Here is a 23,543-nt window from a genome sequence, read left to right on the forward strand (position 1 = left end):
GGGGGGGGGGTCTGTGTGGTGTTGGGGGGGGGGGGGGGATTTTTAGGGTGCGGGAGCTCCACGCTGGGCCTTGGGCCGCGGGTTGCGTGGCCTGGTGTCACCCCGGCGCGGGGGGGCGGCCGCCAGTGGGAGTTATTGCCAATAATAACAATAATAATAATAATAATTAACGACAACAGGGCTCGGTGCCGGGGGGGGGGGGGCAGCGGGCACAGCCGGAGCCCCGGCTTTCCAGGGGGAAGGCGGCCGCTGGTGCTCGTGTAAGGGGCTGTGGGAACAGCGTTTTCTTCTCCTGAATGTGAATCTGAATTTAAATTTTTTTTTTTTTTTAAAGAGTTGCTGTTGATCCATGAAAGACGCGCCCGAAAGTTTTCGAGGCGTCAGAAATGAGGTGCCATGAGTAACCTCGTGGAGACGAGGAGGTACACTCAGTTTGGCCAGAGTTCTTGCGTAATTGGGGGGCCGGGGCTTGAGGAGGCTACTCCGTGTGCTGTTCTTACCGGTTAAGTAAACTGGAAGGAAATTGGCTGTTGCGCTTATCAAATGATGCAAACGTGACTTATCTGGCCATGAACAGCCTACGTGCAGTGTTTACGTTGCAAATGAGCCTTTGGGTTTGGCTTTAATTTCATACACTAGTCTTTTCTATTTTAACACACAGCCTTAAAAAGTAATTTGGACAGTGCTGGTAGTTTATTTCAGTATAGCCTATAGTAAACATGTACTCTGCACCATGCAAATTTTAACCATGATACTGAGAACGGAAGAGGAACCACAACATTTCAAAAATTAATTCCTTTTATTTAATTCCATGAAGGTCGTAGTTAAACTTTTTTGTAGAATCAGCCCTGGCCTGTATTCAGGAGAGGGTCCTAAAATACTTACCTTAAAAAGAATTGCTGAGCTTGACCATACATGTGATAGTAATGTACAACAGACTTAAGTAAATGTTCTTGTCGGGACGGAAAAGGCCAAAAGAACAAGAGAAAAGAGAAGGATGATGGTAGATTCATAATCAACAGCAAGGTAGATCTAATGTAGAAAAGTAAACCACCGTCAAAATATTTGTTGGTTTTATTTACACATTAGGAAGATTCTTGGTTGGAACATGTCTGTAATAGCTTGTATTATACAATGCTTTCATGGGAGCTGGGCCATTAAAATGATTAAGGGTCTGGAACATCTGACATACGAGGAGAGGCTGAGGGAGCTGGGACTGCTCAGCCTGGAGAAGAGAAGGCTCGGGGCGGATCTTACCCACGTGTGTAAATACCTGATGGGGCAAGTAAAGATGGCAGAGCCAGGTTCTTCTCAGCGGTGTTGAGTGAAAGGACAAGAGGTGATGGCACAAACACAGGCAATTCAGTTCAAACGTAAGAAAGAAAAAAAAATTCCTGTGAATTCATTCAAACAGTGGAACAGGTTTCCCAGAGAGACTGAGAAGTCTCCGTCTTTGGAGATGCTCAAAACCCAACTGGACGCAGCCTTGAGCAACCTGCTGTAGCTGACTCTGAGCAGGAGGGTTGGACTAGACAATCTACAGAGGTGCTTTCCAACTTGAATGATTCTATGATTTTTACGCTAGTTTTTTCAACAAATGTAAAGTGCATAGAAAATTATAATGAACAGCAGGATATCCTGTAAGGTCTTTGGTTCCAAGGACATTTTAATCAGTCTGTCATTCACGTAGGGAATGGAAGTCCAGAATACAGGGCTTATTACCCTTAGAGTCAGTGTATCCAAATGTTAGGTCATTGCAGGGGGAGGCCTCAGAAAAGATGGGATGCCATTGAAGGGCAAATGGCAAGATGTTTTGTGAAGACCTGAATTTTAACTTCTTGACTAGTTGGCCATTCACCCTGTCTGCGTGTAACCGTTTCACGTTTATCCCCTTGTTCTTTACTACTCGGGAGCCAGAGAGCAGCAGCTTTTGACTCATTGGAGAGACATTTTGTTCTGATGCAGCCATCACCTAAACGTTGTCCCCAGCCACCATGGTTTCCAGTAGGCAACAAACACCCTGGTATGATCAGAAACAGGGTAACTCCCATCAGGGGAGCTGCCAGAAAGGAAGCCATGTTTACAACTGATATTCACAGCCGTTCCTGCTCTCGCAGCTAACGGAGCAGTCCCAAGGGCAGAACGCACTTGAAAACTGCAGATACGATAAGTATGCTTGCACCACCTTGGAACAGCATAGGTTAACTTATTTGCACAAATGTTTTTGTAACCTGCGCTTTTTGGAGTGGAGCAGGCAAATGATAAAAATACATTGTAAGCAATAGGATTTCTGACCTTAATTAATGATTAGGTTGGGTCAGATTTGATACACCAGAGACAGAATATAGCTTGTATATGAAAGTTTATAGCGCTCGGTTGTTCACAGTCCTCTGAACAGAGCCCTTACCTTCCAACTCTAATTTTGCCTGTGATCCCGTGTTTCTTTATATTTTTCCCTAGAGCTTGTTTTAGTGTCACTCAGCAGTAGGTACCATGCTGTATCTGACTTTGCCCTCACAAAAGCAAACGAGGCTGGTGGCTTTTGCTGAATGTCCTCTTAAAATTATACTCGTACTTAGCAGTCATGGAGTTAGTTCTGAAGGTGCATGCTGGTAATTTCTTACTTGGACGCTTAATGATCACATTGGCTGTTAACGATGTTCCCATCAGGTTCTATCTAGGCAATCTTAAAAAGAGTTAGCGTGTCCTTCAAGTCATGAAAAATTGGTACGGCTGCAAGTCAGTATGGCCAGTAATGTTTGCATACATCTCACTGCTGATAATTTACCTGTGAATAAATTGTAAAAGTCAGTAAAGAGCCATTTTCAGTCACAGTGCCTTCCTGTTTATCTTCTGTCTTATTTAGGTCCCTTTCCAGCTATTGGCAACATGCTTAGCAAACACCAGTGTGCTGAGTAACACTGCTAGATTTCTCAAGCTCTGGCTCCTCAATTAATAACAACCCTAGGTTATAAGATGCTAAATTGAGGGTCGTCAGCTTTGTGTTGACTGGTTTGAAGGCCTTTAGGTAAAGATGTGTTTGCTTCCTGGTCTACAATGAAATTGAGTTATTTTATCATCCAGTTACATTATCATGTTTCCTTTAACAGTAGCAATTTTTTCAACCTTGATGAACCCGTCAGCTGGTGATGAGTGGTCATCTTGAGTTGAATCAAGGTCACTTCAATGCACAGTAAACATACTGCACCTGCTGAAGTGATCCATTCATGGTTCTCCTATGCAGCCGCAGTGACGGAGGGAAATTAGAGGCTGGGTAGGAAAGAAAGTGTGTGGGGGGGTTGTTCTCATTTCTCCCAGAATAGTCTTCTGTTAATATATTTTAATGGAAATTCTACGAATAATTTTTCTGTCTTCCAGCTTCTGTTTGAAACTTGTCTATAAAGAAGAATTACTGTCATCCAAGGATCTAAAGTCCTCCATAACCTTTTCTGGTTTAGCTGTTAATAATATTGCGCATGCACCAATATTTACCTGCAATCATTTGACTAAAAAGGAATGACTAAGGAGGATTGAGATTGTTCGTAACTGGTAAAAAGGTTTACTTCGTAACTGTAGTAGCTGCTGACTTACTGTAAAGAAGAGTTGGAAAAAACATCTTTTTGTTTTAGCGGCCTGTGGTCCACCTTTGAAACTAACTACACGAGAAACAGAAGTTTGATGTAGTTAAATACAAACACTTGCACATGTGATTCTGAGGCAGTGCTTGTAATACTATTGTCCACTAAACCATTTGTGATGTCCAGGAAAAATGAATTACCTCTACTAGTAACATCTCAGCTATTCATCCAAGCAACCCATGATATGTATCAAAGGCTGCATGCATTTGAAACAAATGAGGATTTCAAAAGAACCCAAACACCCGAGTATTTAGTATTCTTGTTTTCATACAGCTTGTATCATCGCCACTAAAACTGCCCCTGACAAGGATTGTCGAGGACAAAGAGCTTTTTAGTGGTTTAGCAAATGCATATTTCCATCAGTAGATGGAAGAAGGGTGGTGGAGTATGTGTTTCTGTTTTCCGTGTGACAAAACCAGCAAAATGTGTTTGTAGTTCATGAAGGTTAAATAAAGTGGTTTTCAGTCTACAAGCAACTCTGCAAGGTTTAAATTGTGAACTTTTGCTGGGATAGGTTTGCCAGCAAGGTCAGTTCCTTTATTAGAATTAATTTACTCAGGAAGAAAGGAGTGTCACATAGAGCATCTCAACTAAAGTGGTGGTTTTGTAGTATAAGCTACAACTGTACTAGGAGCATTTTTTCATGCATTTGAAATTGAAATATTTGGGGCAGTTACACTGAAAAGGAAACCTTGTAAAAATACTTTCCAAAGTGAAGGAAGCACGAGGGATAAGCGGTCATTCTATTGATACTATTTAATCTGCAGGTCCAGATAACCCTGGAGTCTTAAAAGTAAACATAGCAAAGGAAAGGCTGTCAGACCGAAAGTCTGCTAGACCTCATAAGCTGTTTCTCGACAGCAATCAGTAGAAAAAGCCTAGTGAGAAGTACAAGTAATAGGGAGAATGTAGAGTGGTACGTGCCTCAAAATACACTCCTTCCTGCCTTTGTCAGCAGAGGAGGTGGCTGGTCCATTTGCAGTAATAAATCTGAAAAGGTTCGAGCCATTTCAGAAAGAGTGGTATCAGGGCCAGTTCCCATTTGTCTGAGCAGGATGAGTCAGGTACTAATAAGCCAGCCCATCATGTCAGTCCTCAGCAAAATAATGGAAAAGAAAACACAAGATTTCTTTAATAAAGAATAAAAGGAAAAGAATATAACTAATACCAGTAAGTGTGGCTCAAGGAGAAAAAGGTCTTGGCAAACACACCGAGCTTCCTTACTGGAGTAGGTGAGAAGCTTCAGCACAAAATTAATGGTGTAGGTGGAGTAGATTTTGGTAATGTGCTTCATACTACACAGCAGCGAGTCTCACTTTAATACGCTAAATGGCTTAAAAGCTGATGGACTGACGGATCCGAAGAAATAAGTAACATTACAAAAATAACCAAACAGTTGGACTGTTCACAGAGGTGGAGCCTTAGTTACGGCCCAACACTTCCATCGCGGTCTAGAAGTCATCATAGTATTGCCACTGATTTTATTTGTGGCTGTGACAAAGATGCTGGAGCAAGTAAGTACAGATGATGAGGAAAAGACAATAACACAGAACAATCACACAGACTGGATTACTCTGTAAATGAAACCACTTCAATTGAAGTTCTGTCTTAATGTGTCCAAAACGCAGGATTATGTATCTAGGATTAATGAATGCAAATCATGTACCTAGAAGATATTACTGATTCCTGGAAAGCGGAGGCTTTAGAAAAGATTAAAGGGACACAATCACAAGACACCTCAAAAAGAGTCTACTATACACGTGGGACAAAAAAGGCTAGTGCTGTTTAGGGATGCTAACAGCAGAGTAGATAGTAGAAATAAGGTGAGTTTATATCTGCTGGATCCGCTTTTTTAAATAGACCAAAAACCGGAGAGGCCACAAAGAATCATAAAAGGATTTGGAGGCTTAAAAGGTCTTTAGCTGTTTAATAACAATAGGAACAAGAAAATAGAGATACATGAATTACATAGTGCTTTCCTGGTAATGGGAAGTCGCTTTAGCCTAGAGAAGGACGTAACTGACGTCGATAGCCAGAAGTTTAAACAAGATGCATTCAATTTAAAAACTTAGACTTGACTTTCTAAATGGTCAAAGGTGATGAACCACCAACGAAACATACGGGACAGGATGGGTTCTCCCCACCTTGATGCCTTCAGCTCAAGACTGGATGGCTTTCTGGCATTTTTGCCTGAGTCAAAGTCCTGTGGTTCACAAAGGAGTGAGTGAAATTTAACGGCTTATACCATAGAGAGATTCATATTAGGCCATCTGTGGCAATTCAGAAGGGGAAGGAAGTACAGGTATCTAGAAGAAAGTAATTTCTTGAAGTCATATTTTTTAGTATGCTGATGTTTTCTATTTAAGAATAGTTTCAAATCATTCCTTTTGCTCTGTCAAGACATGCCCAGGCCTAGTTGCTGTGTAGTAGACAGTAAAATCTTCTTGTCCCTTTTTGTAGTCTCCGTAGGGCTGATCAGAATTACTAAAGAATTGTCCAGACGTTAATTTGCATTTGTAAGTTAAACTAATGTAATTATCTAATACAAACCCATGGAGACACTTAATTCTGTAGAATCCTCCAGTGTCCATGCTTGGGTGCTTGCACTCAGCCAGCAGTGCCTGTTTCTCCCCTCTCTCTGGTCTCAGATATTAGAGGATTGATATTTGTAAATATTGCCGAGCCTTTTACTGGCAGACTGAGGCCCTATTCCTGTTTTTCTTTGCTGACTGCTTTAGGAAAGGGTCTTTTTATGGCCATCACAAGAAAAGATTGCCACCAGGTTGCCATCACCAGCCCTTCATTGCCTCCTGGCAACCACTTAGTCCTTCACCAAAAATGTCCCAGGCTAGATGGTCTCAAGGGTTTCCATGCAGGACCTGGAAACATGCGGTGAAAAATGGGCTGTGACCCACAGAAGGAAATGCATCAGAGATTATTTGATCCCAGCCACTGTGCCCAAAATGGGTCTGAAAAGGGGTTTCTCTAAATCGTTTCAGTTGGGGCAAAAATCCTGGCAAGAGAGCAGTTGCTGGAACCTCCCAAAGCAGTGCTGGTTATTGCTGCCTGCTGTGACAGAGGCGTGTGGCCATGCACAAAATCTCAGTGGATTAAGTAAAGTCCTTTGAAACCACCTACAGAAAAGCAAAGGCAGCTCAAGTCATCGGGAACTGACAGGATGCTTTATCCACAGTGTGAAGCATTGAATCGTATTGTGGCCAAGGAACCAACATCATCAAATTCAGTGAAATCACAGCATAGGGCAGGTGCCGTCAGACAAAAAGGACACAAGGTTCTCCAAGGCGCAAAGCGATGTTAGGGCTCGGCATTCCTGCTGGACAGGGGAATGAGAGGTGTATATGATTAATCTTTTTTGTGGGCAGGAGATCACAACCCTGTAAAATGCCCAGATCTCACCACGCATATGTGATCCATAGGCACCAAAGGACAAGTGCTTTATAACTGAGCATTCCTCTCCCAAGGCACGGTTCAAATGGTTTAACTTTGTCGGGCACTAAATTGGTCACAAGCCGCTCACAAGTAGAGGCTTTCCTGTTCTCCAGGTGGCTCTGTTAGTTACCTGCCTCATTAAAGACAGGATAAAATCAGCACAGAACTCCGGGACAGTTACCTGCCGCATCCCCTCGCTTCAGCAACTAGCATTCCTCCTGGATTTTGCTGCGTGAGCTGCTCCCACGAGGCAGGATCCTCACCACGGAGCTCGAGCAGCAGCTGAACGCTGCGGCTTGGTGTGCTGCCCATCACCCTCCCCGGGAGGCTGCGAAAGGCCTTTGACCCATCCATCTGCACTTTCCCAATCGCCACTGGTCTTCGGGATGCTCCCCGAGAGACTCGAACAGGGAACGGGCTTGGCGTTGGCGGGGAAGCTTCACGCAGCTTCTGGGAAACGAGGCTTGGAAAGCCCAACCTGGGCTGGAAAGGTGCCCAGGCTGCCGCAGCGCCTGGGTTTCGGGTACATCTGGGCTGATGTTTGTCAGAGCAAACGGCTGGGCCACCGAGGTGGGCACGTGACGGCTCATACCAACACGTGCAGCGCAAAGCCGCCAACTCGCTTCAACCCGCGGAGCAAAAGTGCCATACGCGCTCAGGGATGCTCAGCCACCCCGTGGTACAGCTCGATAATCGCCTCTACGACCAGAACTACCCTCCTGTTTTGTTTAGCAGCGTGGTTGAATTTGACTGTCTTAGCAGTCTCCAAATTTAGGACAAATTTAGACAACCAAAGTTGCCATGCTTACTGAACTGCCTGTGCATACAGGCAGCCAAAATGCTTGGGAGCCAAAGGCTTGAGTGCCAAGGAAGATGAATGAAGCTGTAAGAAATACTTTCTTTTGATGATGAAACTGGTTGCAACGAGTGAAGTAATGAAACAAAGATTGACCTGAACAGTCATGTATTAGTACAGAAAATAGGCTCGTGTTTGGCCTGCCTGTGCTGTGCTACCCAAGATAGTTGTAGAGAAAGATCAGAAGAGAGTCCAGGTATATACAGTCTTATGGTGGTGGTATACAAAGTCCATAGGTTTGAGCTGACCTAATAAGTTTAAATCGGTGAAAGTGTTGTAGGGCCAATATGAAATCTCTACAGCTGTGTATCTCTCCCAGATAACCTCTCTGTTTAGGATCATAGAATGGTTTGGGTTGGAAGGGACCTTTAAAGGTCATCTAGTCCAACCCCCCTGCCATGAGCAGGGACATCTCCAACCAGATCAGGTTGCTCAGAGCCACGTCCAGCCTGACCTGGAATGTTTCCAGGGATGGGGCATTGACCTCCTCTCTGGGGAACCTGGGCCAGGGTTTCACCACCCTCAGCATAAAAAATTTCTTCCTTGTATCTAGTCTGAATCTGCCCTCTTTTAGTTTGAAATCATTACCCCTTGTTCTATCATAACAGGCCCTATTAAAAAGTCTGTCCCCATCTTTCTTATAAGCCCCCTTTAAGTACTGGCAGGCTGCTGTAAGGTCTCCCCGGAGCCTTCTCTTCTCCAGGCTGAACAACCCAACTCTCTCAGCCTTTCCTACAGCAGAGGTGTTCCCTCCCTCTGGTCATTTTCGTGTCCCTGCTCTGGACCCGCTCCAACAGGTCCCTGTCTCTCCTGCGCCGAGGACCCCAGACTCACAGGACTGCAGGTGGGCTCTCACCCGATCGGAGCAGAGGGGCAGAATCGCCTGACCCGTGTCCCCTCGGACCGCGAACTCCACCAGTGCGTGATCACTGCTGCCTCCGATCTTGACGTCACCGATCAGCTCACTTGCGTTGGCGACCATCAGGCCCAGCATCGCATCCCCTCTGGAAGGGCTGTCTATTACCTGGCGTAAGAAGTTCTCCTCCACGCGCTCCGGGAGTCTCCTGGATTGCCTACAGCTCTCCGCGCTGCTTTTGCGGGAGGTGTCGGGGGGGTCGAAGTCCCCCCAGCAGGACGAGAGCCGGCGAGCGCGATGCCTGCTGTCGCTGGGGTAAGGCGGCTTCGTCAGCGGGCTCCCCGCGATCGGGCGACCTGTAGTAGACACCAACCACGAGGTTGGTCGGTTCCCCTTTTTGAGATTTTTATATTAGCAACGCGCAGCGTAGCGTCACTTATTTTGAAGCTGACATTTTGCATTATACAGGTTTTTAGTTGCTCATAAAACTTTTGCCGGCTTGCACGAGTCTGAAATTTTCCATAAGGGGTGTTGGCCTCAAACTGAATTTTTTTGGGAAGATTCCAGACAGTTTTTTCAGCTGCCTGAGATCAAAATGCAGATTATTTGCCCTTGCTAAAAAAAACAAACCAAACCAAACCCAAATCGAAAGAAAAAAAATTTACATTTAAACAGCAGGATGGTCCTTGTGTTGAGCAGGGGTCCCTGGCATTCTCTGGAGAACTGCCAAGTTATTTGGCTGCATAAAAGTCTTTGAAATATCTTGGTTTACAAATATTCAGTAGACTTCTAAATACTTAGTTGTTAAAGGTAGGGTTTCACAGGCAATTTTATTTCTAGCGCTTCCTTATTAAGTGCTGTGCAAGCTTAAAGGAATTTTTAATTGGGTAGGGCGGTTAATTATTTATTCTACCATTTCAAATAACATCCTCTTAGTTTAAACTCTCATTGGCTTAGGGGGAGAAAGGTTAAAAAAAAAATCCAAGATTTACCTTATAACTCTCTAAGCTCACATTTCATTTGCCTTATTTGTCCATGAATCAAAGATATCGCCTCCAGAGTTGTTGGCGAGTACACGTAATAAAGGTAAAAGGACTAGTAAATATTCAGCCCGATACGTTGCTGGAAGTCAGCACTGACAGATCTTGAAAAAGAAAAGCTAGAGAGGATTCAAAGAGTTAAAAGGTATTTCTCTTTTCTCTTTTTGGCTAATAAAGTTGTAGATGGCCCTGAGGGCTATCTACTTCAGTGGCTACATAAGCATTGCATTTTGAAATAGGACTGCAGCAGCCCCTCCCTGTTTCTCCAATAAATAGTTTAACAAGACAGCAGGGCATTACAAAACAAACCAGTACACACAAACCCTCTTTTCAGTGAGACTTTAATAGAAACAAAATTTGCTGCTAGAGTAGCAGTAAAAACAACACTGATTTTTAGGGTTGTATTTTTCGATTCAAGGCTGTGTTATTTGCCCTCTCTCCAGCAAAACTCTTCCGTAGCTGCGTTACTGGTGCTCTGGGTGAGCCACAAGGCTACTTTGAAACCCTTTGGTGAAAGATCCTATGTAAAACTGAAAATTGAGTTCCTCTGGCACAGATATGAGCAGCTTCTTTTCTCATCTTTACATAAAAACACATCATATAGGATTGGACCAACAGGACTCCAACTGAATGGAGCAAAAGGAAGAAGCAAAGCACAAATTAAACTTCTAAAAGTCAGGGGTTCTCTGAAGAAGCCCCTCGTCTCTCCCTGTCCTCACCTGACTTGAGGTGCAGAATCTATGCTCTACTTTAATTGATAGGAGTTTGTGATCTGCTTATATGTGAAGCAGCTTTTCAGCACTCCGTAAGCTGCCAGGTTGCACAGGCAAGTACTGAGAATCCACTTTTCTGTGACATGACGTGTCAAAAGAGACCTTTCGATAAACCTCAAAATCCTTTCAAAGACAAATGTGAAGTTTTAACCCCAAAAGTAAATTCCCAGCATGAACATACAAATCGGTAGAATTGCAACAGCGTGTAGTAGCCAGTAACGTACAGGAAGAATTAGGCCTTCAGGAAAATGGAAATCATTTCAGATCAGAGTTTCCAAAACACTTAAAGCACAAGCTTACCTCTAAGCGCACAATGGTCCCACCGGTGTTAACAGGACAATTTATGTGCCTAAAGCGTACAGGTACATGGATTGCAGGGCTGTCCCGGCGTTCGCTGGCTCAGCACGTTTAACACGCGCGTTACCAGACAACTAGGCGAGAAACCAAAACCATATGGAGAATACGGGAATGCTTGCGATCGCTGCGGAAGGACTAATTATGTTCTCATAGCTTTTTTTTTGTGAAAAGTATGGCTCCACATCAGATTTATAAAGGATTAAGTTGCATACAGTTACTGCCAAAGGAATAAATGGGAGACAATTTAAAGAAAAATACCTGTTGCTAAACTTTGTTATCAACAGCATTTTGGTTGTAGCCAGGAAAAAGTACAAAAGAAAAAGTGTCCTTCTGTACACCCAGTGCTAAGTCACCAAGGTAAAAAATGCTTCTTTACTGAAAACCTGCAAAAGCTGCAACTTAATTCTGTATGTGTAATAGTTAGGACTATGTTGCAAATGAAATATTTTGAGATTCATAATAGGTTACATAGTCAAATAAATGATAAGCAAAAACAGGAAGAAAAATGAATCGGAGAACCTTAAGGCACATTTGCAGGAGAAAATGCTTTTCGGATCTTCACCATAAACTAAATAAACTGAAATAACTAGACATAGAATTGTGTAATGTTTGGCAGGGGAAGAGGCTTTCTAAATAACATAATGAATCCTGTCTAGTACATTAGATTTCTTTACAAACGTCCACAGAGAGGCAACAAAGAAGAGCTGGTGCCCTGATTCGTTAGAATCCTTAGGATTGTGGTACATGAGACTTAATTTGTGAATCTTTTTTTGCAAATGTACTGAAATATTAAAAAAAGGTATACTAGGCTTTAGAAAGCAACTGCTTGAACTGAAAAGTTGGTGTTTTATAAATGCATACCCTGCAATTTCTTAATGAAGCCTTCCTCAATGCAAGTAAATATCATATAAACATTATTTCAACTAAAATATTTCAACAGTTTTCATCCATGCTTGAACATGGTGTTCTGGTTCCTTGTATTTTATAAAAGACATTGAAGAATATGTATTTATTTGAATATTTGAGGTAATTCCTTCAGCAAGATGCCTGTTCCTTGGCACCAAAAGTCTCTTGCCTATTCCTTCTTCGTTGCACAGTACCCATGTTAGGAGACTTGTTTGTTTGGTTTTTTGTTTGGGTTTTAATCCTTTCAAGGTAAGAAAGGAGGAGAACTTATTTATGTACTTGTAACAGTTACGTACAGTTTTTGACTGTCACAGCTGGTATGTTATTCACCACATACCAAAGCCTCTGTAAAAATGTTTATTCTACCTGGTTTAGTCTGGAAAGGCATGAAACAAGCACTTCTGCTATGCCAGGAGGATGGACTGGAGTCGCGCTGGAAATTAGATGCGCAAGTATAGATGTAGCTTTACAGAAACAAGAGCAGCAACACAAAGCCAGAGCGCGTTCGTCATTTTAGCGTCATGGTAAATGAACATCAGCTATTAAGCCAACTGTGCCAAAAGAATTATGGCAATGGAGGAACTGATGAATGACAAGCAGTGTATGCAGCGAGTGGGGATTGCAGTAAAAAGGCAACTGAACGTATCCTGCATGCACAAGCACCATCGTATGGTCAGGAGGTGACAGGGTCTGGAAACCAGCAGTTTGTGCAATGCTGCTGCTGTTATTAAAGGCAGGGCAGCTGTTTGAAGCTTTGTCAATGTTTAGCCCCGGCCTTGCAGCAAGAAGTGACCCGGAACGGCTCATGGAAAAACAGCAGAAACTCCTTTTCCAGCAGCGAGCTAGAAGGAACTTTTGAAAGGGCTACAAAACTAATGCAACAAAAACATAATTTTAAAATGCTTTTGGATTTTGTATATACTAGAACAAAATCAGCAAAGATGTTAATTGAAAATTCATGCTTCACCCCTCCAGAACAAAATCTGAGATTTGGCTGGAAACGGCATTTCCCAAATGCATACTGAAGTCTCAGAAATAATTTCCAACACAGCGCTTTAACTGTGCACCATTGCACAAGATATCTACTTATTTGTATTGAAGAAGCATGATGTATTACATCATGCTGCCTTCTTAAATATTGAAGTAATGCAGCCTGGCACAGCAATGTCTTCAGTCAGCATTGTATCCTTTAACAATGCTTTAGTTCAACTTGAGCCAATACAAAATACTGTATGAGAGGTCAAACCTCCTTCCCTGTTACACTGTTCAAAACCACTCGGTGCCTCAACCAGGAAAACAGAGCGAGACAGAAGCTAACGTAACGACTGTTGAACTAGCAGAACCGCTAATCACCCTCGTTTTTTCCCCCACCGCATTTTATTTTGGCTAGTTTAAGTGAGTTCCCTGTGAGACAGTGGGAGAGCACTCTGAAAAATTATCTATGAAACCGTTTTGTCACCTGAATAGTTACCTGCTCCACCATTACATATATTTAACTCCTGCAACAACAAACTTTATACATCAGTATATAACCACAGGGCTCTGGTGACTATGTAGAGCTTAAACTTTTAGGAACTAGGCCTGCATGTTAGAGCCAAGGTGGTTAAAGCAGCAATGTCTTTTTGCCTTTATAGGTATGAATACAAATCAACTTTTCCTAAAACCTCTTCTTTTTAAGATATACAATGCAACAAAATAAAACATCTTCCTACATTTTTGCCGAGTCCAAGTCTACCCGTGCTTTGGAGACTTTCTATTTTTCTCAGTGTTCTATAGCTGTTTCTTTATACAATGAACCTCAATAAGCATCATGCAGAAGTACAAGCTCTTAGCTTTATTTCTTTCCTGCATCACAGAATTACTCTAGTTTCTGCACAGCCATTCATTGATCTTTTTCTAGAGAGGTGTTATTTATATGCAACAGTATAAGTAGAGTAAGTATATATGCACTAATGCCTTAGAGAAAACTTCACTATGAAATTAAGATAATGACTCTTTCTCTCCACATTTTCGTGAAACCAGGGCTTTGAAAGCCAACCTAAGGTGTTAACAGCAGCAGCACCGCAACTCTGGGAAATGCTCTCTTCGTATAACCTTCCTCGTTATACACCCAACCAAAATGCAGATACTCCACCCGTCCTCTCAGCTGTGCCTCCTTCCTTTAATCAGCTCACCTGAATAACTCCTAAAAATAATGAAGCAGGGGAGACTGCCAGAATTTGGGGGCAGGAAAACCAGAGATGTTTTGGGTTTATTTCATCCATCATTCACTTGCATTTTTACTGCTTGGAATTGCAATATTACAGTTATAATATCCTGGCTCGAACTGCGTTATCAGCGTGAATTAATAGATCTATAGAACTGATACATGCACACAGGCTGGGATATAGTATTAGTTTAATGGAGATAGAGTGCAAAGTCATACATATAAAGTCTTAAGTTACATTAGGTTATCTGAGAAAACATAAAGGTTATTTTCTACCTGGGGAAAGCAAAATAGAATTTCCCATATTCCCCGTCACCTGAAACCTTATGACAGAAATTTCATTTTAAATCCAAGCTGCCAACAGAAAAGACTGTCTCTCATCTACATCTCTCCTTTCATTTCTAAAAAAAATTAAAAAAAAAAAAAAATCGAGTTTTTCAAACCTGTTCCCTCATCTGATTCACTGCACATCTGTACAAGCACTAGAGCTGAAACAACATGTATGGGGAGCAAGCACCCAGGAGCAGGATAGGTCTAAGCTTCAACAGCAACCCAGGCTTCTGCTCCTTTAAAGCAGCTGTATGACCACCACTGTCATTAATCTGACATTTCCCTATTTTAGCAGGTTCATGCTTCTACGGAAGTTATGAAGGTGACTGACCTTCATTTTAAAGATTCCAGTAAATGCATTTTTCCTACATTTTTCTTTATGGCAAATTTAAGGTAGCAGGTGATTTTCTTCCCTGTTACGCAGCAAGATCTGAATGGAAGAGAACTTGGAACAGGGCACTAGGGAGACGCTTCTATGTCTTTTGTCACTGTTAGTAACTCAATGCTAGTCTATAAGACAATGAGACCTTCTGTACAAATAGGGATGGGCAGTAAAGGGATCACTTCTACCTTTCATTTTCGCAGAGAGAACTGGTGGGAGAAAGGGTAGGGAGAAAAGAGGAATAAACCGAAGAAGCTCTCCTGTGGGTGTTATTCCACTTTGGAGTAAGTTGAGTTTCCACCTGGAGTTAACTACAATCACAGTTCTGAACGCTGGCCCTCCAAATCCCCGTAGTATCCTGACAGTTGTTGCAAGTCTCATGCCGTGAAGAGCGTACACACAGAGGATTCAAATCCACCCGTGGTACCCTGAGTGACGAGGACTTCAGCATTCTACGCTGATGCGGATGAGGTGCGAGTCCTCGCTGTGAATGAGGTATGTGACCCTTGATAGCGGGAATAGGGCGTTTCTGCTCTCTTAAAAAATGTTTTGCTCCATTAATAAGGTTTTCACACTTACCTGGATGGGAAGCAGAAACACTAAAAAAAAAAACCCCCAAAACCAAAACAAAACCCCAGAAGACTGTTCAAAAGCAGTTTTTCCACTGAAGATAATCTCTAGCCATGAAGGCTCGGATATACAGCGTAGTGCTGGAGAGCTACTCGAGGTCACGGGTTGCACACACACCTTGGGGAGCAACCACTCCTTCCTCCTTTAGTTTCTATTCAGTTTTAAACTTGACTTCAGTTCCATCAGAAACAACAGGAAACTAGCATCCACTTTTCTTAAGAATAACCTCATTTCCATGCATAAAATCAAGTGAAGCAGCAGTCACCCCAGTGGCATTTACAAAAAGCTGAAGTAAAGAACTACTTGCAGTTTTGTCCACCTTTGGTTCCTTAAAATCTAATTCCTTAAACTAGGTAACTAATCTGAATTTTAACAGGGCAGTACAGTATTTGTGATACAGATAAACATAATGGAGAACTCAGTTTCTTAAGTAGCTTGTTTAATTTGAGCGAACCAGCAAAAACTCCCTGGAATGACAGCCAGCCAGCATCTCTTGCTAGTTTTAATACAAAACCAATCACAGGTCAATCAAAACAAACCAAACCCAAACCAGGTAGTAGTTAACTTACACTGGTCTGGTAGGTTTCTTAGATACCAGAAGTCTTTTGCAAAGTGTTTGTTGAGGTAAAATACTTTCCTCCCCACAGTGAAGAGGTACCGCTATACTAGTGCCCTCCTAAAACCAATTACCAAGATCGGACAGATGACTGGAAGAGTCAGTTACCTCTGTGTCGAGGTACAAGATGCTCTGCTCTATCCAGCTACTGCTCCAGAATGCGGCAAGCGTGTGGAATGGGCAGCTGTCAACGCTTGCCCTGGCTAGCCAAGCCCTTTGAAATGCAACTGCACACCTACGTTCAGGGAGCTAAATCTGACCAATGAAGGGTTAAAAAAAAAAAAATTACTCTGAAACAAATCAGAGCGCTCACAAGTCATCTGTTACTATTTTCATCCTGGCCAAAAAATTGAAGTAATTTTCAACTTCCTTAGTTTTACACAGTATTTTTTTCTCTCGTCATTCATCTGAATCTCAGCATCACAATTCAGTGAATGTAGAGTGGGCGGACACAGACACATCAGCACATAATTTATTTACACTTACACTGTTCGTACTTGGCTCTCCGATGCTGCAGAGTCATGTGCTTCACGTGTTCATCGAAGTCTCAAAATGTTCCCGTTATTCTTCACTCATGCCAGCAGAGTCAAAGCTTTCCAGTTAGAGGAAATGTAACATCTTGGCAGTAAAAAAGAACTTGGCATGTTATCTGTCCCCCAGCCCCTACCCTGGTGTGATAAGATATATAGCACACTGTTGATGTCATACGTAAATCATAGCTGACACCTCAGACTACCTGTATGTGCTCCTAACCTCCCTTTTTCTCTTGGGAAGGATCAGGAATAGACTTTGGGCCAGACACACTATTCCGTAACAACCGTCCCACTCTTAAGCAACTCTTTTCTGCACAACACAGCACACGTGCACAAATAACAAACCTAAGCCCACCATCAGAAAGAAGTGGAGAACAGTTCAAAATACAAGAAACTGCCTTGGGAGACGGCTGCAGCTGCTAAAAAACCCTAGCCCAGCCTGGAAGAGCCACCGTGAAAGCAGGGTGATACAAGAATGGGCCAGAAGCAAAATTCGCTACCCTGGCACTTCACTGCCTCTGTTCTCTCTCTAGTTCCCACCAGTTCCTGTGCGTGCCATCAGAAAAACAAAACATGACTTAACATTTCAGAGGGAACAAGACACTTTCATAAAGCATTTCTTAATGTTACTGATAACATACACCTACCTAATAAATCTGGTATCAACTACAGCAGTATCAAATCATGTTTTAGACCTAAATTAAGTAACGACCTATGGCTACTAATCCTAGCACTAAGACAATACTAGTACTTCGCATTTATTACCTACCCAAGTGAAGGAGTACATGACGTATTTTGGAACGATTATGGCACTTATTTTTTAAACTGCAGATCAAGAGATTAAGCCCCAATCTCCAAAATATCTGGATGCCTAAAAAAAGCCTATGGGTGCTTAACCAATTTCTCAGAAGCATTTCAGCATTTCTTTATCATTAAACCCACACATTCAGTGCATTTCAAAAGAACTCTTTGGACTAGATTTCACCCTGGTGGTGGTGTCATCCTAGCACTCTGCGGTAGCTTACTTTCTCTTCTGTGCTCACCCTCATTATCCCAAACTAGGTAAGGCATAAGTTTATCCAAGTTCCTAAAATTACAAAAATGAGCTTCCAAAGCACGGAAGATGCAGTCTTTGAAACACACCTTGAAGACTATACTGGTGATGTGCTAGGAGAATCAGGAAGAACTACAGCTGACTCCCTTTCTTTTAAGAAGGAGAAGCAGTATACAAAAATTAACGTATTTACTCTCAACACTACACGAGGTAGAAGTACTTTACAAATGGAGAAACTGAGTACAGGAATGTAGATGGAATAAGGGAACACAAAATACAATGCAGAATCAGGAACAAAACTCAAGCTGCTTCACCAAGGTCCATTTTGATGAGTGAAACGGTATTTACCTTTAGAATGCCCTTGAAGATATGAAATACAACAGAAACCAGGGTTTGAAAATAAACACAGTACTTTGTATAAAAAATATGGAAAGTAACATGACTTGGTAGTCTAGTATCTAAAATATCTAGAACTATGTACATTAGTACAAATGAAGAAGTAAAACCTAAATGGATGAAAGTATTAGCACCCTACAGTAAGTTTATTACATTATGTTTTCTCCTAAGGAGTGTGATTCAGGCTAGAAAAGCAAAGATGGTTTTACACCTTTTTCCTCATCTCATTCCAAATTCCACCCCCCCCATCATTCCCTTCTATAGCCTTTTCCAGATACTTTATAGTTCAAGATCATAGCTAATATTTGCTCAATTTAACTTTGAAATAAACAGTTTACTCCTACTGTATAAAGAGCTCCCAGGTCACCCACAGAGTTCCATGATGACAAACAGCTATGTTTCAAATTAAATCACATTCTTTTCATAAATCCATTCTAAAATAAGGTCAGAAACAGTACTGCCAGTTCAGATGCAGTTTACTTGTAGTTTTTCTTTGGGGGATTAACCAAAACTTGTTGTTATACTGGAAGTTACAAATTTAAGTCAGTCAACATTGCCATCCTAATTACAAGTGTAATACAGCTAGAATCCTAAAGTCGGAACCATACAAACTAAGGAAGAAAGTTTTTGCTGTCAACAGCTATCTAAACAAAACAAGATGTTGTCAGAAAGGGTACTAGTCTTCAAGAAGAGTTTGGTTTTTTGCTTTTAATTCCTGTACTGGTTGAACAATCACTGCAGTCTTTTGTTACTCAGAAAAATTGTATGGATTAATGAAAATAAGCAATATTTTATTTCAATACCAGATTTATGGTTTGTGTGTTACACTGGGGCTGGCTTGACTGATATTAAACAGGTATGTCTGAAACACAAAATGACATAAATTAGACATGCCATGAGACATGTACAATTAATTTCTACTAAAATGTGGATAATTAAACCCACTTCTACACCAATTCTTTTACACTTTTAATGGCAATAGTGACTAGTATTTTAGTAAGAGGGTAAAATTCAGTAACATGTACAAGGACAGCCATACAACTCAAAGATACTGTTTGCACAGCTTCCAATTCCACTGTGAAAATATACCCCCTCCAAAATAGAAATAGGCACTTCATCCTTAAAAATGAAGCACTCTCTTTTGTTCTTCAGTCATCATCAACAGTTGGCTTGATTGTCACTCCTCTTCTGATTTGACCCCAACCAATTAAACTGCAAAAAGAAAAAGAGTTTATGTTACTTTTAATAGTAGACAGAAATATCCTGGATAAATCAACAGCCTCCTGTCATTCTTACGCCTTCAGTTCCCACAATTTGAATTTTCTCCACTTGTCTCCTACCCAAAACATCCTACAAGATCTAAGACTGGTTAGTGGAAACACAGAATAAAAAAGGATGAGGGACAGAGAGCAGTCGTAGGTTTGTTATCAGCTAAGGATGTACCTTTGAACAGTAAACTAAAAATCTGAAAATGTTGTAACTTATGTTGTACTGGTGGACTGTAAATCTATTCACAGCTTGATCTCTTTCACCTATGCCTGAAGTGCTGCATTACTTTCAAATAGAAATGAAAATGTGAAAATTCAGACAAGATGATAATAAGATTATAAAGAGAGCTGTTACTCTCACTGAACATGTAACCTATAAAGGTAATGTTTGAGTTATGGCCTAACTGTGGTGATACTGCTCAATTTAGTGTTAAACACAATGCATTGTCCTTTAAGGATGACCATTACTCAATAGTTTCACTCTGTAGGCCTCCTTACTTTATATAAACAATGCAGACTTTGCCAACTATGAAAAAGGAACTAAAGACTGATCAAAAGGAAACATCCTGCTCCAGAAGGCACCAGCTGACTGCCAAAGAAACATGAACTAGGGGAAAAGTAAAGGCAGCAGGGGAGATCGTGACCACTGACTCAATTCAAGACCCAAACAACTTACCCCCCACACGGTCCTTGAGCGTGCACTGTAGAATAAAACAACACTGCACTTCTAACTCAAAGCGGAAAAAACCTTAGCCCAGTAGAAATGGTAGCAGATAAGCGACTACCAATAAAGATTTTGGGGAAGGACTTCGGAAACTAAGTAGGTGAATCTAAAACTGTATAAATTGCTTGCTTGCTTAACTGCAGGGTGTGCTAGCTTTGTGGAATTACCACCTAGCACCCATCTTTGTGCAAAAATGAAATAATGTCTCTGCCGAGTGTGTGATTATTGGCTTGTTGCACACCAGGTAATGAATCCACTTCACAGACAACTCAACTCTCAAGTAAGTTCTATTATTTATATTCAGTAAAATTAAGGCCCCTTTTACAGGCCACTGTTGCCTCAGAAAAATAAGTTTTTGTAAAGGAATTTAGATTATGTCCATTTCCACAGTCAGCAGGCAGTCCATGTCATTAATACCACCTTTAAAACATTCCCAGTTTCTGGCAAGGAGATACACAGAAACCCCATGTGCATCTCAATTTAATTTGCTAAGCAGTAGAGCCTGTCTCTGGACACCAGAAAAGGAACTGAGGCGTATAAGCCCAGCACTTCCCACTTTTTAGGACCACATCCATAGCTTACAACTAGTCCACTTTCAAATTCACCATTCCCTGGAATCACTAGTGTATCCTGTTTGCTTGGCCATTTGCTGTTTAATCTCTATGCCTCTATGTATTTACTTTCTATACCTGCTTTTCATCTCTTGTGTTCTCACTTTCTTCCATCTTTTCCGTACCCCATTGCCTCAGGCTACAAGTTCCTTTTCACAGTACCAATCGTGCATTATCTTTACTCCAACTGGATTTTATTATGCTGCTCTTCCCAGTTTGCCTCCTTTCCCTTTTCTCAACTTTGTTTCCTTATGTTGTCTCTCTATCCTTTTAATACAGCACAGAATGCAACTGTTTAATAACAGGATCTTTATACCAGGCTGCCACTACTCGCCCACCCCATAATCCAGAGTCAAGCAGGCTTTCCAGAAAAATTTGGTCATGTTTTTCAAGTGGGAAGTAATCTACAGAAGCAACAAAACTCACATTAAAATTTACATTGGCTAGCAGTCTATAGCTGAAAAAAAAAGCATCATTTCCAATATAAATAGTTTCTCCTCTTCCTTCTGCTTTCCCTGACTTAATTTGGGTCCTGCCTTTCCCCCCCCCCCGCCACTGTTCGAGACATGTTATCTTTTTCCTTGTTATTTGTTTTTTTGGGTTTGTTTTTGTTTTTTTTTTTTTCTTTTTTTTTTTTCAGGGAGTAATCTCTTCCATAATTTTTGTCAGCTAGCTCTGAAACAGCAGGCACTAAATTCCCATCTATTTTTCAGATCAACAAGAAAGCAGAAACATGCATCCATGGATATTTAAAGCTTAGTTCTTTTTCATACAGTAGAGACTTCTTGTAGTATAAGGGAACACGGCCATTTTTACAAGAGCTGTGCAGGGTCAACGCATCTAAATACCCCTAAGTTCTTATGATACTCACGTAGTCTTATGGAACATGTAACATGTACAGTATGCATAATCATCTAAAAAGAAGTACGGCACTAAGATTAAAATGAATCATCAACCAATTCTGCTCATCGCTTTCAGCCTCCAGACACTTCTGTGCAGTCAGACATTTTATATTTGTAATTTGAATGGGTCAATCCAGTTGATACCTTTTTCTTTCCTCTCTGCTCATAGTACATAAACTACTTGAACCTTAGAATGTCCCTCCTCCATTCCCCTGCTATTACTTCAAGGTTGCACTAGGAATCATATACAGCTCCACAGGTAGAACACCATTGACTTAGGTGTGTATAAAGACAGGCTTTGACTTAACATTACCAGAATTTCCAAACCGCTCTGCCAAGATTGCCTGCTATTAGCTCAATTTACAGCATGGCCGTTTTGGCAACAAAACGTGAACCTCAGATGTTTCTTGGTCTGTTAACTAATAGGTATCTACCAAATTATAGTGCTTCTCTAAAAAAATAGGCTAGTAATGAAATGAAGCATTCCACAATAATGGTGTCAATGTGTTAGAGAATCCAGAAGAATTTTTAAAACAGACATACACTTACCTATTCTAGGACAAAATCAGATCCATGTATTTTTTTGTTAACAATATAACAACCAGGTACTCTACCAATTTAACACCAACTTACCGCCAGTGTTTCTCAACTCTTCGACTCAGGGCAATTTTTTCTCCCACTTCTGTGCATACTGGGTTAGTTAGCACAATCTTCCCCAAATCAGCCTTTACTGCACTGACTCTCCCTCCAGTAGATAAGGATCCTATGTTTACCATCAAAACTTCATTCTTCGATAATTTTTGCACCTGAAGACAGACATACAAAACTCTGAAACATAAGCTTTAGTATTTAAAAAAACCAAACCAAAACACAGACAATATCAAGTATCTTCTGTTACCACATGCCACAAAAAAAGATATAGCTGAGAAATGCAAAAACTATAAATATCCCCCTACACAAACCATGCACAGTAGTGTCAGTGGATGAAGTTTGTATGTGAAAGGACAAATGCATAAATATGTTGTGCATGTAGTACTGTAGGTTCTTGGTACGATATACTTTCTTGGGATTTCTCTACATTTTCTAGAAAACATACTGATGATTGCACATACTGTATTAAAAGTGTAAACAGTCTCAGATATTGCTACAAACTGGAATGTTATACCACTCTAAGATAATCTGGATATTCTCATTTCCCTTATGCCTACATACATCAAAATGATTTTTCAAAAAATAATTCATTTCACAGGATAAAGAGAGCACTGATGCACTTAACGTACTGTTGCATGAAGCAGTTTAAATATTTTAATGCTAACGGGGAAAACTATGATCTTCTAGTTTGATTTGTGTAAAATGGACTATGGAACACAAGACTGTGCCATGCATCAAGTTAAGTTTCTTTTCAATTACAGTCTTTCAAAAATACTGAGCTTTAAGAAGTTCTTCAGAGAGATAATCTACAAAACACATGGAAGTAGGAAGTAGATCAGTATGTGTATAAAACTAATTATTGTACAAAGGAATAGGCTGACAACAAAGGAAAATAACTACCAATGTGTTTGGAAGAATACCTAGCTTCAGGACACTTAAATACTTTATGCTACGTTAAACTACTCTGATACGAATTCCTACTCCTCTGAAAAGCATTATTCTGTAATATTAAATAAGCAGGTAAGTTTAGTGACAAGCATATATGAAGAGGGAGACAAAATTACTACTTAAGATCAAAAAATGTATATACTAATAAAACTTAGCACAAGAAGAGAAATCAGGAAAACCAAAAAAGGGGTACAGACCTTCGCAGCTTTCTTGTCTCCTTCAGTGCGCACACCTAATAGTCGTCTCAGCAAGAAATAGGAAATTTCTAGCTCTGTAAATATTTCTGGCAGTGCTCCAACTGCACCAAGAACTTGGCCTACCATTCGGTCAGCCCGACACAAAGTTGGATCAATCTTAGTCCCAACACCTACAACACAACAAGGAAAGTCACAAAGAGTAACTGAAAGGTAGCTGTC

The 23,543-nt window shown here is 41.1% G+C and overlaps 1 protein-coding gene and 3 long non-coding RNA genes across 5 annotated transcripts in view; 3 read left to right on the plus strand and 1 right to left on the minus strand.

Moving 5' to 3' along the window:
- The first annotated feature begins 1 nt into the window (after window position 1).
- LOC115343494 overlaps window positions 2–23,543 on the plus strand; it is a 27,149-nt gene continuing 3,607 nt past the window's right edge. Inside the window, exons 1-2 of the long non-coding RNA XR_005932879.1 lie at window positions 2–422; window positions 15,149–15,289. This is a non-coding gene — a long non-coding RNA (uncharacterized LOC115343494). The remainder of the gene's footprint in view (window positions 423–15,148; window positions 15,290–23,543) is intronic.
- On the plus strand, window positions 429–5,583 carry LOC121233444. The gene is made up of 2 exons (XR_005932880.1): window positions 429–3,028; window positions 3,111–5,583. It is a non-coding gene; the product is annotated as an uncharacterized LOC121233444 (long non-coding RNA).
- Window positions 9,050–13,069, plus strand: LOC121233443. 2 transcript variants are annotated; one of them, XR_005932878.1, is made up of 2 exons: window positions 9,050–9,985; window positions 10,445–13,069. It is a non-coding gene; the product is annotated as an uncharacterized LOC121233443 (long non-coding RNA). The 2 variants fall into 2 exon arrangements; XR_005932877.1 differs by having other exon boundaries at window positions 9,050–9,179.
- EIF2S3 (eukaryotic translation initiation factor 2 subunit gamma) overlaps window positions 18,482–23,543 on the minus strand; it is a 15,573-nt gene continuing 10,511 nt past the window's right edge. Inside the window, exons 10-12 of the mRNA XM_030019430.1 lie at window positions 23,325–23,494; window positions 22,162–22,334; window positions 18,482–19,235 (exon numbers count right to left, since the gene is read on the minus strand). Of these exons, the coding sequence (XP_029875290.1) occupies window positions 19,172–19,235; window positions 22,162–22,334; window positions 23,325–23,494 (407 nt within the window). The 3' untranslated portion in view covers window positions 18,482–19,171. The remainder of the gene's footprint in view (window positions 19,236–22,161; window positions 22,335–23,324; window positions 23,495–23,543) is intronic.

This window comes from Aquila chrysaetos, chromosome 7 (assembly GCF_900496995.4).
Source record: "Aquila chrysaetos chrysaetos chromosome 7, bAquChr1.4, whole genome shotgun sequence".
Taxonomy (NCBI): domain Eukaryota; kingdom Metazoa; phylum Chordata; class Aves; order Accipitriformes; family Accipitridae; genus Aquila; species Aquila chrysaetos.